Source organism: Hyaena hyaena, unplaced genomic scaffold (assembly GCF_003009895.1).
Source record: "Hyaena hyaena isolate Hyena2069 unplaced genomic scaffold, ASM300989v1 scaffold_1166, whole genome shotgun sequence".
Lineage (NCBI taxonomy): Eukaryota > Metazoa > Chordata > Mammalia > Carnivora > Hyaenidae > Hyaena > Hyaena hyaena.
In genome coordinates this window covers 465,313-482,234 of record NW_024081797.1, presented here as the reverse complement: position 1 = coordinate 482,234, position 16,922 = coordinate 465,313, and the positions used below count along the sequence as shown (strand labels likewise).

The following is a 16,922-nucleotide window of genomic DNA, read 5'->3' as shown; positions in this document are numbered from 1 at the left end:
TGGAATTAAAATTAAAAGCTTAAAAAACACTCAGCGATTGGATGATGGAGAAAGAAGAAAACAGAGTAGGTTTTATCTTATATTTATGCCTTGAGGATATGCCCTTACTCTATCCATAGGCGTTTTTGGCTGTTATCTATGTACTGCTTTGGCTACCTTGGCTGGACTTGATTAATAAAGCAATCTAATAATGCCCCCCTTCACCCACTCATTGGATGCGACTAGTTTTAACACCTGAATCTCCATCAGGTGCCAGCCATTGGGCTAGGTGCTTCCTTCTGCATGGTTATCTAACCTGACTTGGGGTCCAGTGACATAATCTCCCCAGTTCCCTGGACGTCAGATTGCAGTGTACCCTTCACCATTCCCAGCTCCTTTGAAGAGGTGTTCTTGCCTTACCGGGAGACCAGGCTGCAGTGTAGCTGCTGCCTTGTGGTGCCAATACCTGAATCCCTACAAAATACTTCTCACACAGGTGTAGTTCTAAGTACTAGTCATTGCAGGCAAAAAAGGAAGTAGTTCTCATGTGTAGATCTGAATTTGTTAAGTGAGAACTCTAGGGTGGCCTGAAGCAGGGGCATATACAAAGATTGAGTCTTGCTGTAATGAAGATGTGATTGAAAAAACAAAAAAATTCATCTCCTCTATTGATAGTTTACTGATTCTCTTAATAGATAGGAGTTCTTACAAGAAGTTGCCAGGATTCCAGTAATGTTACACGAACCTTTCATTGTAATTGTCAGTCTGCCATGGTGAACTATTTAAAAAGAATCAAGATTTCCTATTAGCTCTAAGATAAAAGTTTTCTAGTGGAAGGTCCAGACAGTGCTTATATGAAATGAGTTTGAGTAAAAGTAACGTGTTGCACTGCAGAATAGCATCTCCTCTTGTGTAAAAGAGCTCTCTAAAGGTGCATATTCACACTGTCAGAACAATGACTTATTTAATCCTATTTTTAAAAATCTATTTTAAACAGAGTCGCAGTCAAACCATTCGAACCAGTCTGACAGTGGAGTGTCTGACACTCAGCCAGCAGGACATGTCCGCTCCCAGAGCATTGTGAGCTCCATTTTCTCTGAAGCCTGGAAACGGGGCACTCAGTTAGAAGAGTCCAGCAAGGTAGGTAACACACTTGTGTCCATTGATATAAAAAAATCTGTGACATTTCATGGGTTTAGTTTGTTGCTCTTTTATTTCTTGGTTAGGACTCTTTCTGGGTCCTATTTCAGTATTCTTATTTTGACTTCTCCTCAGAAATGAGTATTTGTCAGTTGGCTGGCTCTAGTGACCTAAGATCTCAAACTGGCAGTTTAACGGCTTTATCAGTGGCTCATATTTTTAAGAAATAATGATTTCTTCCTTTTCACCCTTAATCAGTTTGGATGGAGCAACACCATTTAGTGCCAGTACCCTAATTTGTTCCAGAGAAGCTGCTTATGGTGCATTATTTGTTATTAATTTAATTTATTCAGACTCACTCCTTTGTCATCTTTTCCTTTATGCTTTTTGGCATTTCTCTGCACATTGATGAGTTTTCTCAAATTTTAGTATATGTGGAAGACTAAATTCAGATTAATCCCCTTAAAATTTTGGATCCCTGGGCTTTTTATGGTAGTTTATTCAGTGACACTGAAGGATGAGTATGATTACTGCAAGACTATTTAGAAATGTAGAGGTTCTTTAGCCCAAGTGAAAGACGTCATTATCACACTACCTGCAAAGTTCTTTGGGCGGCAGTGTGTCCCAGCTGTCCTTGCCCTCTGAGCAGGCAGAAGCTCACACCATCACCCAGGGGCCAGTGACACACCTGGCCTGACTGTTGTGTTTTTACCCAATAATTATTGTGATTTTTCTTTTCTTTTTTTAATATTTTTTAAACATTTATTTATTTTTGAAGACAGAGAGAGAGACAGATCATGAGCAGGGGAGAGGCAGAGAGAGAGAGAGAGGGAGACACAGAATGGGAAGCAGGCTCCAGGTTCTGAGCTGTCAGCACAGAGCCCGATGCTGGGCTTGAACCCACGAACCCCTCAGATCATGATCTGAGCTGAAGTCGGATGCTCAACCGACTGAGCCACCCAGGTGCCCCCATTGAGATTTTTTCTTGTTCTTTCGGTCTGAATCACTTTACACAAGTGCATTCACCAATGTGAACTAAATGGTATTTTGCCTTAATTTAACCCTTTATTTACTTACGTGGTTGATAAACTGGCCCTCAGGAAGAGGCTTCAGTAGCCTGTTGTGGGGGTGGAACACTTTGTCTTAGAAATAATATTTGAGAATTGGTTCTAATGACCTAAGTTCTCAAAACACTGCCAGTTTGTTTAACTCCGTTATCAGTGGTTCAGACTTTTAAGAAACAATGGTCTCCCTTTCCCCACTTAATCAGTTTGGATGGAACAGCCCTATCTGGTGCTAATAATTTTATATATGTAGAAAAGCAGATTTATACAATTCAGATATCTGAAAAAAAGCCTTCTCCCGTATTAAATTTTTAATAGTGTTATCCATGTGCATTTGAAATGAAAGGCCAAGGAAAACAAAGGTCCAAATGCTGTGTGATGAAGCAGCATAGTTCGCCTTTGTAGTTTCAGGAGCGTGCACCCTGCTGTGTAGCAGTGACCCTCTGTTTGTCTTGACCCCCCACCTGTGTTTCTTCTGTTACCTCAGCCTCAGGTGCCAAATGAGAAGGCCAGCACAGCTAAGGTCTGCACCCCTGCAGCAGCCAAGACAGGGTCAAGTTAAGGTCAGGGGCTGTTCTTTGGAAACACATTAACCTGGGTGACTCCTATAACCAAATCTCCCAGACTAATGCTTTTATTTTGTGCAATTTTTAAAGAAACATGCGAGTGTCCTAATGGGCATTAGAATTCAGCCTTTTAGTCTAGTCTACTAACCTAAGCATTCTTGATGCTAATTAAGTGTCATGAATAATTTGGAAACAAAAAATTTCCTTTGGACCTTCACAGTTTGTTCAAAAAGAACCTAAAAGATGTACCCAAACATAATAAACCAAGGGTCCTTCTTTTGTTCTTTTTAAAAGTACTTGAACCACATTCGTGGTGTGAGTTGGCTCCATGAAACGGATGACCAGATGTGGTAATTCAGGCAGTGCTAGAGATCCCAGATGGGCTGGTCAACAGGTTGTTGGCAGACTCTCGTTCCCATTTCTTGATATATTTCCTTTAGTCTTCAAAGGTTTTCTCTCATTTTCTCCTGGCTTTTTCTATATGGTATTTTTATGATCTTTTGCTGTAATGTTTATGAAGCATTTCTTTATGTATTTTCCAGTAAAACACATGTAAAGAATGCCCCCCCTTTACCTGCATTGCTGGACTTCTGTGCATGTTGGATGCAAATGTCTCACGAACACGAGTGTGTGTGTCAAGCTCATTCATTCCTGTGTGACTGTGCACGCCTGCTGAACATTCTCATATTCTCACGTGTCTGCTTGCTAGCATCAAAAAGCCATCCTCATTCCTCAGGAGGCACTCCACCAGCACTCCTAGACCCAGTTATGGCATCTGCTTGATGTGGATGCAGCCACGGACTGAAAGGTGAACTCGAACCATCACGTCTCCACTTGCCACAGTCCCGGTGGGGTCTGTGCTCGGAGGTCCCCCCATGGGGGTGCCCATTTGGGGCAGGTGTGAGAAAGGTAGGGCTCAGAAATCAGGCCGCCTGTCACTGGTCAGCAGCTTTTGCAGCAGGACTTTTTTTGTAGATTGTTAGGCAGTCTTGCAGTTTAGTATTGCTGGGTGAACAAATGCTCTGTGCCTTATTGCCCAGGGAGTCTGATTTTCGCTTTTGTGACATTGTCCCACTGCTGAGTCCTTTCTCGCATGTCCCAGATTCCTTGCTGTTTAGTTTTACACAAAGCTTACCTCTGTAACTATTGTGTTTGTTGTGTTTTCTCTCTCCCACCCCCCCCACCCCCCTTATACTACTTTTAGGCCAGAATGGAGTCTATGAATCGACCCTACACTTCACTTATGCCCCCTTTATCCCCACAGCCCAAGTTGGTCACCCCCTACACTGCCTCACAGCCTTCCCCGCCTCTGCCACCCCCGCCCCCTCCCCCACCTCCTCCCCCGCCCCCTCCCCCGCCCCCTCCTCCTCCCCTGCCCAGCCAGTCTGCACCTTCTGCAGGCTCAGCAGCCACGATGTTCGTCAAGTACAGCACAATAACCAGGCTGCAGAACGCCTCTCAGCACTCAGGAGCCCTATTCAAGCCTCCACCACCCTCAGTGGTACAGTCTCTGGCCTCCTCCCCGCAGTCAGGAAAGCCTCAGATCCCGGTGCCCCCCAATGGAGTCGTTCCCCCGCCCCCTCCTCCGCCCCCACCCCCCACCCCGGGCTCCGCTATGGCCCAGCTAAAACCCGTGCCCTGCACCCCATCCCTCCCACAGTTCAGCCCTCCACCTCCTCCGCTGAAGATCCATCACGTACAGCATGCCACTCAAATGGCCCCTCCCACGCCTCCACCACCACCTCCTGCCCCCGCACCCCTCCCTCCCCAGGCACCCCCCAAACCTCTTGTGACTGTGCCCCCGCCAGCCAGCACCAAGACCGTGCCACCTGTCATGACACAGGCTGTGCCACCTACACCTACTCCTCCGGCTCCCCCGGCAAAAAAGCAGCCAGCTTTTCCAGTTTCCCACATTCCACCCTCTCCCCCTGCTCCTCCAGGCCCAGTGCCGCCACCCACCTTACCCAAGCAGCAGAGCTTCTGTGTAAAGCCGCCTCCCTCCCCGCTGTCTCCGGTGCCCTCGGTAGTGAAACAGATAGCCAGCCAGTTCCCTCCCCCCCCAGCCCCTCCTCACGTGGAGTCACAGCCCTTAAAGCACCCTGCGGCAAGTGTGGCCCCTCAGTCCCCTCCTGCTGTAAAAGCAAAACCCAAGTGGCAGCCCAGCTCCATCCCTGTCCCTTCCCCGGATTTCCCTCCTCCTCCACCCGAGAGCAGCCTGGTGTTTCCTCCGCCCCCGCCTCCGCCTCCGCCGCCGCCGCCGCCTCCTCCACCGCTGGCCCCGGCCCCGCCGCCACTGCCAGCCACTCCCACCGCTTCTCCCGCCTCGGCTTCCGACAAAAGTGCATCTCCAGGCAAAAAGACCAGTAAGACGTCCAGCCCCGGGGCCAAGAAACCTCCCCCAACCCCTCAGCGCAACTCCAGCATTAAGTCCAGCAGTTGCGCAGAGCACCCTGAGCCCAAGAGACCCTCCGTAGACAGTCTAGTGAGCAAATTTGCATCGCCAGCAGAACCGTCGGGGTCTCCCAGCAAAGAGACCCCAGCACCTCCGGCAGCGCCCCCCAAACCTGGAAAACTGAATCTTTCTGGAGTTAACCTCCCCGGAGTTCTCCAGCAAGGATGTGTATCAGCAAAAGTATCCGTTCTGAGTGGGCGTGGAAAAGACTCCGTGGTAGAATTTCCTTCTCCTCCATCTGATTCCGACTTTCCGCCTCCTCCACCTGAAATAGAGCTTCCTCTGCCGCCCATAGAAATTCCAGCAGTATTCTCCGGAAACACCTCTCCAAAAGTGGCAGTCGTCAATCCTCAACCACAGCCATGGTCCAAAACTTCCGTGAAGAAGGCCCCTCCACCCACACGACCCAAACGGAATGACAGCACCCGCCTCACTCAAGCAGAGATCTCTGAGCAGCCAGCAATGGCCACAGTTGTGCCGCAAGTGCCCACTTCTCCCAAATCCAGCCTTAGTGTCCAGCCTGGATTCCTAGCTGACCTCAACAGGACACTGCAACGGAAGTCCATCACCCGGCATGGCTCGCTCTCATCCTCCCGCATGTCCAGAGCAGAACCCACAGCCACCATGGATGATATGGCATTGCCCCCACCTCCCCCTGAACTGCTTTCTGATCAACAGAAAGCTGGTTATGGAGGCAGTCATATATCGGGCTATGCAACCTTGCGGAGAGGACCCCCTCCTGCTCCCCCCAAAAGAGACCAGAATACCAAGCTCTCAAGAGACTGGTAGTAGCTACCATAGGACTTTATTTTCATGGTATCTGTAATCAGTTCTACAATCAGCTCACCTGATCACCTATGAATTCTGGTGTTCAGAGCCTCCTAGTATGATGTTGTTGTTATTCAGGTAGTATCCAGCTATATGTGTGTGTACATGTACGTAGGCACACATAGCTATACACATATAGTGTATGTGTATGTATATATATATATGTATACATATGTGTGTGTGTATATATATATATAGCTGAGAGTGAGTCTATTTATTCCTTTTCTCTCCTAATCTGAAAATAGGTTTGTGTATCTTGGGTGGAAGAGTCCTGGAAGGGGATGTGTGTCCTGTCCCGTATGATTTCTATTATCTGTCATGTGGAGTGGACCAAAACTTATAATGACTTATTTAGAAGGCATTTTATTAAGTGTCCATGCACAGCCTGACTGTGCACGTTGTGTATTATATCTTAAGGAATAGATGTCCTATGTGCTCTTTCTCAATTTGAGAAGACAACAGAATGTTTGGTGTATCAGTGGGGCTTTTGTGTTTGTTTTTTCCCCATTTGGCTGAAGTTCGAACTGCTTGACTGACACTTCATGACTATACATGAAGGGGCACTTTAAATCAGGAGACTCTGTCAGCATCACGGACGAAGAGCACAGTATGGGGAAGTTTTCACAGACCCTGTCATCTGTCCATGCGTGTGCATAGGAAGTAAATATGTGATGTAACCAAACCATTCTAGTTGCAGTATTGCTGCCACGATCCCACCTGTATCTAGGACGTGTTGTGTCACAGGTAAGCTCTGCCTACCATACATGGATAATTTAGTACTATAATCCCAGGTAGTTCTTTTTGTACTGTTGGAATCTTTTTCATGAGCTTTGCGAAGCCTCATCAAGCTTGGCTTCCTGATCCTTGCTTTGATTTGTTGTGAGAGAATGTCTGACACAATCCCCTGGAATGCTCCATCCCACCAGTTATAGTGTGTGCTTTAGGTAAGATGTTGATAGTAGGTATCTGTAGACAGTTGCTCTATCAAGTATACACATCCCATGTCCAAAGTAGTGCATCATTACAAAAAACAAAATTACCTTCTGAAATGCGTATGTTTTGTGCGTTGCTCTAGGATGGGTGATTAGGAAAGAACAGAACTGGCCCTTGTGCAGGTATCACTAATCAGGTTGTACATGGATTGTAGTGCATAACAAAGAATTCATTTAAGTATGGGACTGCCCTACAGGGAGGGAAAAGTATAAATGAGGTTTTTGATGATTTCATCCTTAGCTACCAGAGTGCACTAGGATTCTTGCTTGTCGTAGCTTGGTTGTGGAGATCTGTCCAGGTTAACCAGGTGTTCTGATGGAGTGGTGTAGTCTGAAGTGACATTACATATTTTGCATGTGCAGTTTGGTATAACATGGAATCGTTGCTCTCATCACACACTACAATTCTGTATGCTTCACAGTATACTTATGCTTTTTTTTCGTCCTGTGAGTTTTCCTTGATATGTGAAATATGTACTGTCTCATTAACTTATGATGATAAAGTGACCATTACAAATAAAATGCAATCTCAGAGCTGCTCATATACAAAAGAATAAAAACTAGCCAACCCAGCAGTGATAAGTGAGCACATCTTGTAATGAAAATCTCTACCTGTTGTGAATAAGGATTACCGGTGCAAAATAAGGATTGTCCCATAAGGATAAAGTGGTATCATAGCAGTGGGGGCAGAGATAGTTAATAACTCAAGAATAAGCAAAAGTTGTACTGTATACCTAAGATATTCCTGTAAACCCACCTCCAGAAAAGCATGGCACCAGAGGGGACATGAAGTGGCACCTCACCATTGCCACATCACCAGGATATCATTCTGCATATTCATGTGCTTACAGAGCAATAAGAGTATGTACCTTTGTGCATTTTTTAAAGCCCTGCTTCTTTAAAAGATATTTTGGACTTTTTCATTTGTTCTCAAAGTTCTCTGTGCTTGATATCCTTAGCTTATGAAGTGACCTTTAACACATCTGCACTGTTATATGTAAGTACGCACAGCGGTTTGGGTAATGGTTGAGTACAGATCGCTATGCTGCACTGTCACTTACCAGTGAAGGAATTTCCCATTGTGTTCTGCCTGCAGCTTTATATTCTAAGGATCACTCTTATTTGTGGGGGAAAGTTATTATGAATCCAATGGCATAGGGTCATTGGACTAGGGTTTTTGTTGTGGTCATGTCATGATGGCCTTTTTTTTTTTTTTAAATGGAAGTGGACTTCAACTTTCCTTGAGGGGAAAAAACAACGTGCCCTCAATCCTCTTTTACCCATGATTTGAGCCCTAGGATACGGCCTCTGTTTAGTCATTGTAGGATTCCCTAGGACTTCTTGCTTATGTTAGTCTTGATAGTCATCCTGAACCGATGGTTCCAGCATGATCACTTTCCTGAAAGAGCAGCCATCCTTTAGAACGTTCCCGGCACCGAGCAGAGAGCAGGGCCAGAGGAGGAACTCTCATTCTTACCCCAATCCAATGGCTAGTCTACAACAGGCTATTTTCCTTTACCTTTCTCCAAACACAGAGAAGGCTATTCATCTTTTCCCCCTTTGTTTTGTATGAAACATTGAATCAAAAAAAAAAAAAAAATCTTAGATTGTATTTCTAGTGTTTTACTCCCTAGTGGAGTGTTTTTAAATTTGGGTTTTTGTTAGGATGTAGGGTTTTTTTTTTTTTTTGGATCCTACTCTGTTTTTGTAACTTTTCTCTGGTGTGTTCGTGGAGAACACCTGCTGCCAGAGGACACTAGTACTGTGCCTTCTTCCACTGCCTTCCGCTCAGTCGCTCTTCCAACCCCACATAGCTGTGTGTGGTCAGAGGAGAAAATCTGGACAGCCGACTTGGCTGTGTTGAAAAATGAACAGCATGGATGAGCTCATCGTGCTGCTGACGGCAGTGCAAACAGGTGCCTATTTCAGCTAGTGACTCAGTTAATTAGTGACACCCTTAACTTTTACCACAGGTTAATTTCAGAATTGGATCACCCTGGGCTAAAGTTTTGGCACCAACTTGGAAGGACAGCGAGCCTATTCTGTTAATACAACAACTTACAGTAGGATCTAAGTAATAATACAAATGCTAGACTATTCTGTATTGCAATTTTATTCAGCTGGGCTTTTACTACATTTCTTTAGCTGCTGTAATTTTAGGAAAAGTATTCTTAAGGTTTTTATAGGTACTCAGTTAAGTATAAATTGGTTTTTAATTTTGGGGACTTTTTAAGATGAAAAAGATTGATGATGTTTAAAAATTATAGGAAATGATTTTCATGAGAAACTTTCAAAGTAAGGTAGACATGATGGTGTTTTACAGTCCTCTAAAATCAAGGTGCTCCTGCCCACTGACGGCATACTCGGCTAAGGGCTGTGAACTCTCTTGGAAGTCCTCTCTATGTAAGTTTACTTGCCACTAAAAACAGACTTTATCAAGAAAGTTTACACAAAATTGGGAGATCATGAATAAGTAATTCCAGTGGAGTGACCACTCTTAGATCAAGATTTAATAGGAGCTGTGCATCCAGTTAGAATTTCAGAAGTGACTGTTCTGGGGAAATACAGCTGCTAATCTGCTTGTATCAGGGATGTAAAGTTATAAAATAGCCTGGAAAGAAAGCTTCAGGTAATAGTATGGATTGGTTTTGACTATCAAACCCTTTGTCACCCTTTTTTTCCCCTCAGCTAAAAGTAATTTCATGTTACAAACAAAGGTGATTTTAAACAAAAACCTTTTCCCTAGTTTTATGTTAAGAAACTTTTTTATATCTTTGGAGGTAATAAATTATAACTGATTTTATTCAAGTTTAGACTACTTAAACCTATATGGCCCTGTATGATTACAGGAGTAATGACTTGCTTTAAGTACGTATAATAATTTGGATTTATACACTTGATGAGAGAATGTCTAGTCCTAAAACTCCCTTTCAAGTTTCAAGTACCTTTTGGCACTTCGAGTCTTGTTTACATCATTTATTTATATAAAGTCGGTTAACCCTAACCCTGTAGGAATATATGATTGCTCACAACTTAAGATTTGATGCAGAGAGATGCAATACAATTAAATATCCCACATTTTTAGGATTTATTTTCCTTTAAACATTCAATAGAAGAACATCTCTATACTTTTAACCAGTCCCTCTCTCCAACTAAACAAGTGCTCTGTTCTTATTGTGCCCTTAGCAGGTCTGTATGTAAAAGAAATCTGAAATTTAGCTGTAGAATAAATTTGCTAAATAAAAAGAACATACTTGAGAAACACATAAGGGAAAAACATCTCCAATTCGTTTGCTCTTTGTTGAAGAGAAGACACTATCTGCTATAATCCCCAGTGCCTTGAACTCTTTTGGAGGAATAATAGCATTTATAAAAAACGATCCAACAAGCAAACTTTGAGGTGCTAATGAAAGAGAAGGAAGATGAGTATTTGTAGTTTGCGCGGGAATAGAAAAAGTGTCTGTCTCACAAGAGATGGCTTCATCTAGCTGAATAGGGTCTGGCCACTTTCTACCAAAGACATTTAGAGAAGTGAGTCGAGTCAGGGTGATGGTGAATACTACGTATTAAAAGATAGCTAAGTTCAGAAGTGACCACATTGATCACGGATGGCTATTAATACCAAGCTCATTATTGTTGAAGCCTCAACCTCTTCTTAGGCAGAACATGCTTGCAGCACTTAATGTCTTTGCATTTTGGGAACTGTCCATTGTTTGTTAGATTTATTGTAACCTAATACCAAAAACTGCCATTTTCATGATTCTTACTTCCTATATATTTTTTCTCTACTTGTAAATAATCCCTCCTCGAAAATAAGCATTAACTGGAATGTTTCAAATGATTTTGCTTAATTTTGTCATTAGCCACTAGTGAACTCCTTTTATAGAAATGTACAATTATGGTATCATTAGCTTGTGCTAAATGTTGTAAAAACATTGTTTACTGTTTCAAAGGAAAATTGCACATTATATTTAACGGGGATTGCTCCTTTTCCCATTTCTTTAAAAAATGGAGTCAAGGCTTACACTGACATCTAGGCTGTGGGAGCTTTGCCATAAATAAATAGATACAATGTAGGAATATAGTTTTTTAAAGCATGAAAAAGAAGGCAAAAGGAACTGCATTATAAAGTACCTGATAAGAGGACATTATTCAAACAATTATGATTATGCACAGCTCGGTGAAAGTGAAGTTAACAATTTTTCTTTAGGCTTTGTTGCTATTTTCTTCTGCTTAAATGTACGCTCTCATTTCATTATGTGCCTTGCTCCCTGATTGTGCAAACCTATCCTATATATAGATATATATATATGAGAGAGATATATTCAGTACTACTGAAGATGTTTTTTTTGTTCTACTGCTGGATTAAGTTATTTTCCATATTACTCCTACCATATTACTGTCAGTGAAATATTGTAATGGCTTAGGACAGTAGTCATACAGTCAGTGTAAATTTGTTTTCAGTTATGTGTTTTCATTATGTCAGCTTACCCAATCCTTAATAAAAAGAATACATAGATTTCATTTAAGCATGGGGACTTGACTGTTTGTGGATCGGCATCATTAAGAACTTGGTTTCGCTGTTCATGTTGGTGGTACACCCATAAATAGGCTGTGCGGTAAAAACAAATATGTTCAGCTGATTAACCTTTAGTTTGTAGTAACAGATGAGAAAGCGTTGGCTACTAAACTACATTAGCAATTAAGTAGTTATAATAAATTTTAAGATTTTTCTTCGAGCTTTGCTCTCAAAATTATGTGCAGTGTAGATTTATGATATATTTACAAGTCACTTGTTGGCCAAACTAGGGCACAAAAAAGCTTCTCTTTTTAAAGAACAGTATTTGGGGGCAAAACCCTCATGTTAATTTAAAGCAACAGGGAAGGATACACTTCAGCTTACCTTAGTAATGTTACTTGCATAAATACATTCATTCACAAGACATTTGGACATACTTTGTAGAATTTTATTTAGGTCAAGTTCTTAGTACACAGCAACAGTTTCAAATACAATTTTGAAATTAAAAAGTGAATGTCCCCCCACTCATCTGGAGGTGGCTTAATGGCACACACAAGAAACATTACTGGCAACAGACTGCTCCCTCAAGTTTTCCTGCATGACTTCTACTCAACTCAGAACACCAACCCTCTCTGCAGGAGCTTCAAAATACAACTGGCCAGATCACAAGTTGTTTACATTCTTTTCTGTAAACCATTTTAAGAAAAAAGATGGACACAAAATATGAAAAACTGCTTTTCCATAGAATTCTGAAGTTGCAAAACATTTCCATTTTAATGTGAAAATAAGCTTTTTGTGTTTTTTACAAAAAAACCAAGATATTTTAGCAAGGATCATTTATACGCAGCTAGGCCCTATTTCATTTGTCAATTTTTTAAAGAATTATGAAATTCTTAAGAAACAGGAACAAAGATCAGCATAAAGTAAACTTCAGGTAATGAGCACAATGCCTGTTTAAGAACTGTTTTATAAGGCTCTCTGCTGTGCTCCTGCCAGTGTTGAAATAATAGAACCTATTTCTGCTACATAGTACTGAGTATAGTAGTAGAAGGGTTAAAACGATTACTTTCACTAATTATGGTTGCACTTAGTACACTCCTTTCAACAGTTTGAATACTGATGGTATTTATCAAAACAGCAGATCTTTTCAAGTATCTTCCTGAAGACATCAAGTAGAACTCAATTTTTAAAGAAACCTATAGCACACTGAATTAAGACAGCTGTAGAAAGAGTACCAGCCGTGGAGTCAGGAACTCTACTGTTGTTAACTAGCTGTTATCTGAAATGACACATCTAACCTCCTCAGTTAAAATGGAAAATGAACTAACATTTTTTATATCTCATCTAGCTCTAAAATTCCATGATTCTAAGTAAATCATGTGAGGGAAATCCTCACCTTCACACCAGTCAGGAGTTCCTGGCCAAAGAAGTTCAAAAGTGAACAGATAGATAGGAAGTGATTCAGATCCCTTCTTTTCGAAGACTTGGCAGTCACCTGCCAATTCCCATCAAACCCTTTTCAAGGGGAAAGGTGGCCTTTAGGACATGTCACGCTCTCGCCACCAAGGAGAAAAGGCAGTATAAAGGAAGAGTTCTTAAAGGTACCTGCTAAAAGAAAATGAACACAAAAGGATAAAAGCGAACTACCACCATATTGATGCCTCTCCAGCAGAAAAATCAGAAGAAATCACCTGTAATCAACATATGACAGCTAAGGAGCAAAGCTGTATCACAGACATCACTGTAAAGATACATAAAACCTTCTCTCTAGCTGGGTAATAAACAGCAGCAGGAGGGGGAAAGAAGAGGAGGGATAAGAATGTCTCACCTAGTGACTTTTAGCAACACAGCAAAAGTAGCAGGCCCTTGCCAACCCTAAAATGGGAACAGCAGGTACCCCTGAGGGAGACAAAAGGTAACTAGAATGGAAAATACTGATCAAAACATTTCAAAAGATTCATATTTACTCCCAATACAGTAGGCTGAATCTCTCAGGTCTAGATTTTGACACTATTTTGGTTTTTGATGTATTGCCTTGGTCATAAGGTCAACAAGAAAGTAAGTGTATTGTCATTAATTTCCCCATGGCCTTTCAAACAGTAGTACCAAAAGCAGTGGGGGCGGGGTGGGGTGGGGGGTCCTTAAGTCACTTTTAAGGAATAAAGCACTTCAGGAGGAAAAAAAATTCCTTCTTCCATTAGATTCCCTCTATCCTGTTAAAATGGTTGCTTCCTAGTCCGGTTTTAGACTTGGATCATCTTTGCCACAATAGTATATATCCTATAAGATTTCTGCATTCATTTGGAATTCCTACTACCATCTTGTAGTTTATAAAAAAAGAAATGGGGAAAACTTATGCTAAATCAAGAAATACTGCCTTCACAGACTATTAATAGCATGCAATCTATGAAATATTACATACATTAAAAGTCTCCAATTACTGTAGGCCTGGCCTATCATCATTACATAGTATCCTTCCAAGACAATATAGAGAATTCAAAACTGTACAAAAATTTAAAATATGCAGAAAATCCAACAGGTGTTTTTAAAACAATCACACAAATTAGTGCTAAATAATAGAAAAAGTCAGCTGAACCATGGATCCCCCTCTGCTGCAGGTCTTCAGTATGAAGGACTTCAACGTCTTCTGCACAACACAATCCAGGAGGGGTCCAACAGGCAAGCTGACCGCCACCGACTGTTTTGTACAATTATCTTCTCTGCTTCTGTAGGTGTGAGCTGTGAGAACTATACTGGATTTCAAAATACCCTCTTGCTTTTAAAAAGCCACTAAACTTTCTCAGCACAAAGCTATTTAAGTAAAAACTGGAACATCTAATTTCAAAACAAGTTTTCCTAGTTTTATACACCAACACTAAGAAAAGTTTAATCTATCCAGGTCCATAATGAACCTGAAGGCTCAGAGGGCACTCAGGGCCATTACTTTGAAGGAAAACGGGAGTAGAGAACGTTAAGATGACCTAATAAAAGCATGGAGCCGAGGCAAGTTAGTGAATACTAAATGCAAAGTGTTGAAGAAATCTAAAAGCAAACAGCTAATTTGCAATGTGGGGGAGAAAAACCCTACAAATTTAAAATGAAAAGTCTTGATAAGGGAACTAACTCTCTGGGTCGCAGTTAAATGGTGATGAAGTTTTGTGCTCAGATTCACAAGCAGAATATTAACTTTTGCCTACACCATCTGAATTCCCTCATACACTAGTGTGCACTTGCTCATTTTTCAAATTCCTCGACCTCTACTATCCTGCTAAAAGGCCTTCACTTGAAATAAATGCAGCTATTGCCTCTCGCCTTTCACCCTTCACAGGAAAATAAGCTGGCAAGAGGGCTCTTCTGGACGGGTCCCTGGGACTGGGACAAACCCAGAGCTGTGTTGGGCCTGTGAGCTGGCCTGTCATCACCACAGCACCTGCCTGCTGAGCAGCAGGCCCTCCTGGACGTTTCCACTATTTCTTACACTGATTAAAGAAGTGATGAGTAAAGCCATCTGCCTTACCAACTCCACTGAATTTGAAGCTACAATTTGTACAGACAGAAAAAAATACTTGTTTCTCTCAACATTATCTTAATTTTTGCCAATGTAATTAGATAAGTATTTGGCCTTAGACCTCTTATCCCACTATTCTTAGTCTGAGATACAAGGTTCAAACTCCTACCAAAAGCAGCTACTAAAGCCAATCACACAAAACTGGGAGAGTATTTCCCTTTCCTAGAATTGAGTAAACAACTCAACAGCAGCTAACACTGACCATTAACAACAGAGAGAACAGTAGCAAGCCTTTTGTTCCCCAATGACTGTCAAGAGACTTGAAAGTAACTTATTTTCCAAAAAATAGTGAAAGAAGTAAAGAAATAGCTGATATGACCTCTTACATTCTACTCCTGGAAAGAGTGCCTAAGGCAAGGGTTTAGGATGCCTATTGAGCAGAATGTTTATACAGTTCAATCTCTTCAGAACCTCAGGAACCTCACGTTAGGAGCCTACTTCAGTATAGGATCCAGGCTACCACACTTCACACATCTGGGTACACAAGCCATTAGTGGCAATGCAGTCTCATGCAGCAGCAGCACATTAAAATCAAGCCAGCGATTGTTAACCACCCTCAGAATGTTTGGGGACTCATTTCATCATCCTCAATCTACAAACTGAAAAACATGAAGGGATGCAAGTCAGCAGCGTTAACTGATCTGGTGCACTCAAGTGCTGAGAGAATGCAGAATTTACAGTGTTAAGAGGAAATAAGCCATTGAAACAATTATAAAAATGGTTAAGTATGGTATTTCAATACTAGTTCGCTCCTCCTCATACAAGTGGAAGAAGTGTGGGGTACAGGTATGGCACGAGACCACAAGGCTGACCCTTTAGCACAGGCACTGAAGAAGATCCAATGCCAGATTCTGCAGGAGGAGAAATCCCAAGAGTGTACAGTATTCCTGAGAAAGATCCCAGATTTTTTCTGAATCAGTCTTAACCTGATTTGTTTTACAGAGTTATGCTGTTATACCTCTGATATACATAGAAATGGTCACTTTATTTCAGTCCAAACAGCTCAGCATAGTACAAATAATGGCAGAAAGACCCATTTGTTCAGATTCAGCTTGCTTTTTTAATACTGGGGAATAAACCAAAAAACGTAAGTAGTTTGTGTCATTTGTATCCTTCCTTCATTTCACTGGAGGGGAAGCCTCAGGGCCTTTTGATAATCTGGGAAGACCTGACTATTCAGGGAAGTATAACCCTGCTGAGCTTTACTCAGAATAATGCATGATAGACTCAACATAATTCCCGGGAAAGAGCCCAGTCACTCCATTCATAACTCCCTCATACCAACCATCATCATTCTTCTTGATGACATAAATAATGGCTCCTTCCTGAAAGGACAGCTCATCTTCCTTGTCTTTTGTATAATCATAAATTGCCACAACTAGAGGGGAAAAAAATAGTATGTGAAAAGAATAACATTCTTAGAAAGACAAATAATATCCATCCTTTCCCAACTTCTGCAGCACTTCAAAGAGTGACTTTCTAAACACAGACTAAAATATTTGTTTCCTAATACCCAGTTCTGTACAGTGGAATCCCATCTTGGAGAGGTTAGGTTCAAAATGGCAAAAAATAAAAATAAAAATAAATCACATTTAGTCAAACTTACCTTCAAGACCTTATGGAAAAATACCTCATTGAAGAAAGATCCACAATCCCAGAATCGGGAAAGATGGCTGCTACTTCAGTTGAGCTTGTATTGAAGCACCATATTGTGTAAAAGCACACATCTTTAAACATGAGACTTATACTAGTGCAGTGAGGTGCACCATAAAAGGCAAGTGAGAAAATGAGAGAGAGTAAGGGAAGAGCAGATT

The 16,922-nt window shown here is 41.7% G+C and overlaps 2 protein-coding genes across 9 annotated transcripts in view; one reads left to right on the top strand and one right to left on the bottom strand.

Annotated features, from left to right (window-relative positions):
- RAPH1 (Ras association (RalGDS/AF-6) and pleckstrin homology domains 1) overlaps positions 1–11,550 on the top strand; it is a gene marked incomplete at its 5' end in the record, with an annotated part of 60,457 nt that extends 48,907 nt beyond the window's left edge. Inside the window, 2 exons of the mRNA XM_039222588.1 lie at positions 977–1,119; positions 3,954–11,550. Coding sequence (XP_039078519.1) covers positions 977–1,119; positions 3,954–5,990 — 2,180 coding nt within the window. The remainder of the gene's footprint in view (positions 1–976; positions 1,120–3,953) is intronic.
- A 416-nt stretch (positions 11,551–11,966) lies between these two features.
- Positions 11,967–16,922, bottom strand: part of ABI2 (abl interactor 2) — a 139,722-nt gene continuing 134,766 nt past the window's right edge. For all 8 annotated transcript variants that reach the window (XM_039222597.1, XM_039222599.1, XM_039222601.1 and 5 more), the window contains one exon: positions 11,967–16,486. In XM_039222597.1, the coding sequence (XP_039078528.1) occupies positions 16,311–16,486 (176 nt within the window). In that variant the 3' untranslated portion in view covers positions 11,967–16,310. The remainder of the gene's footprint in view (positions 16,487–16,922) is intronic.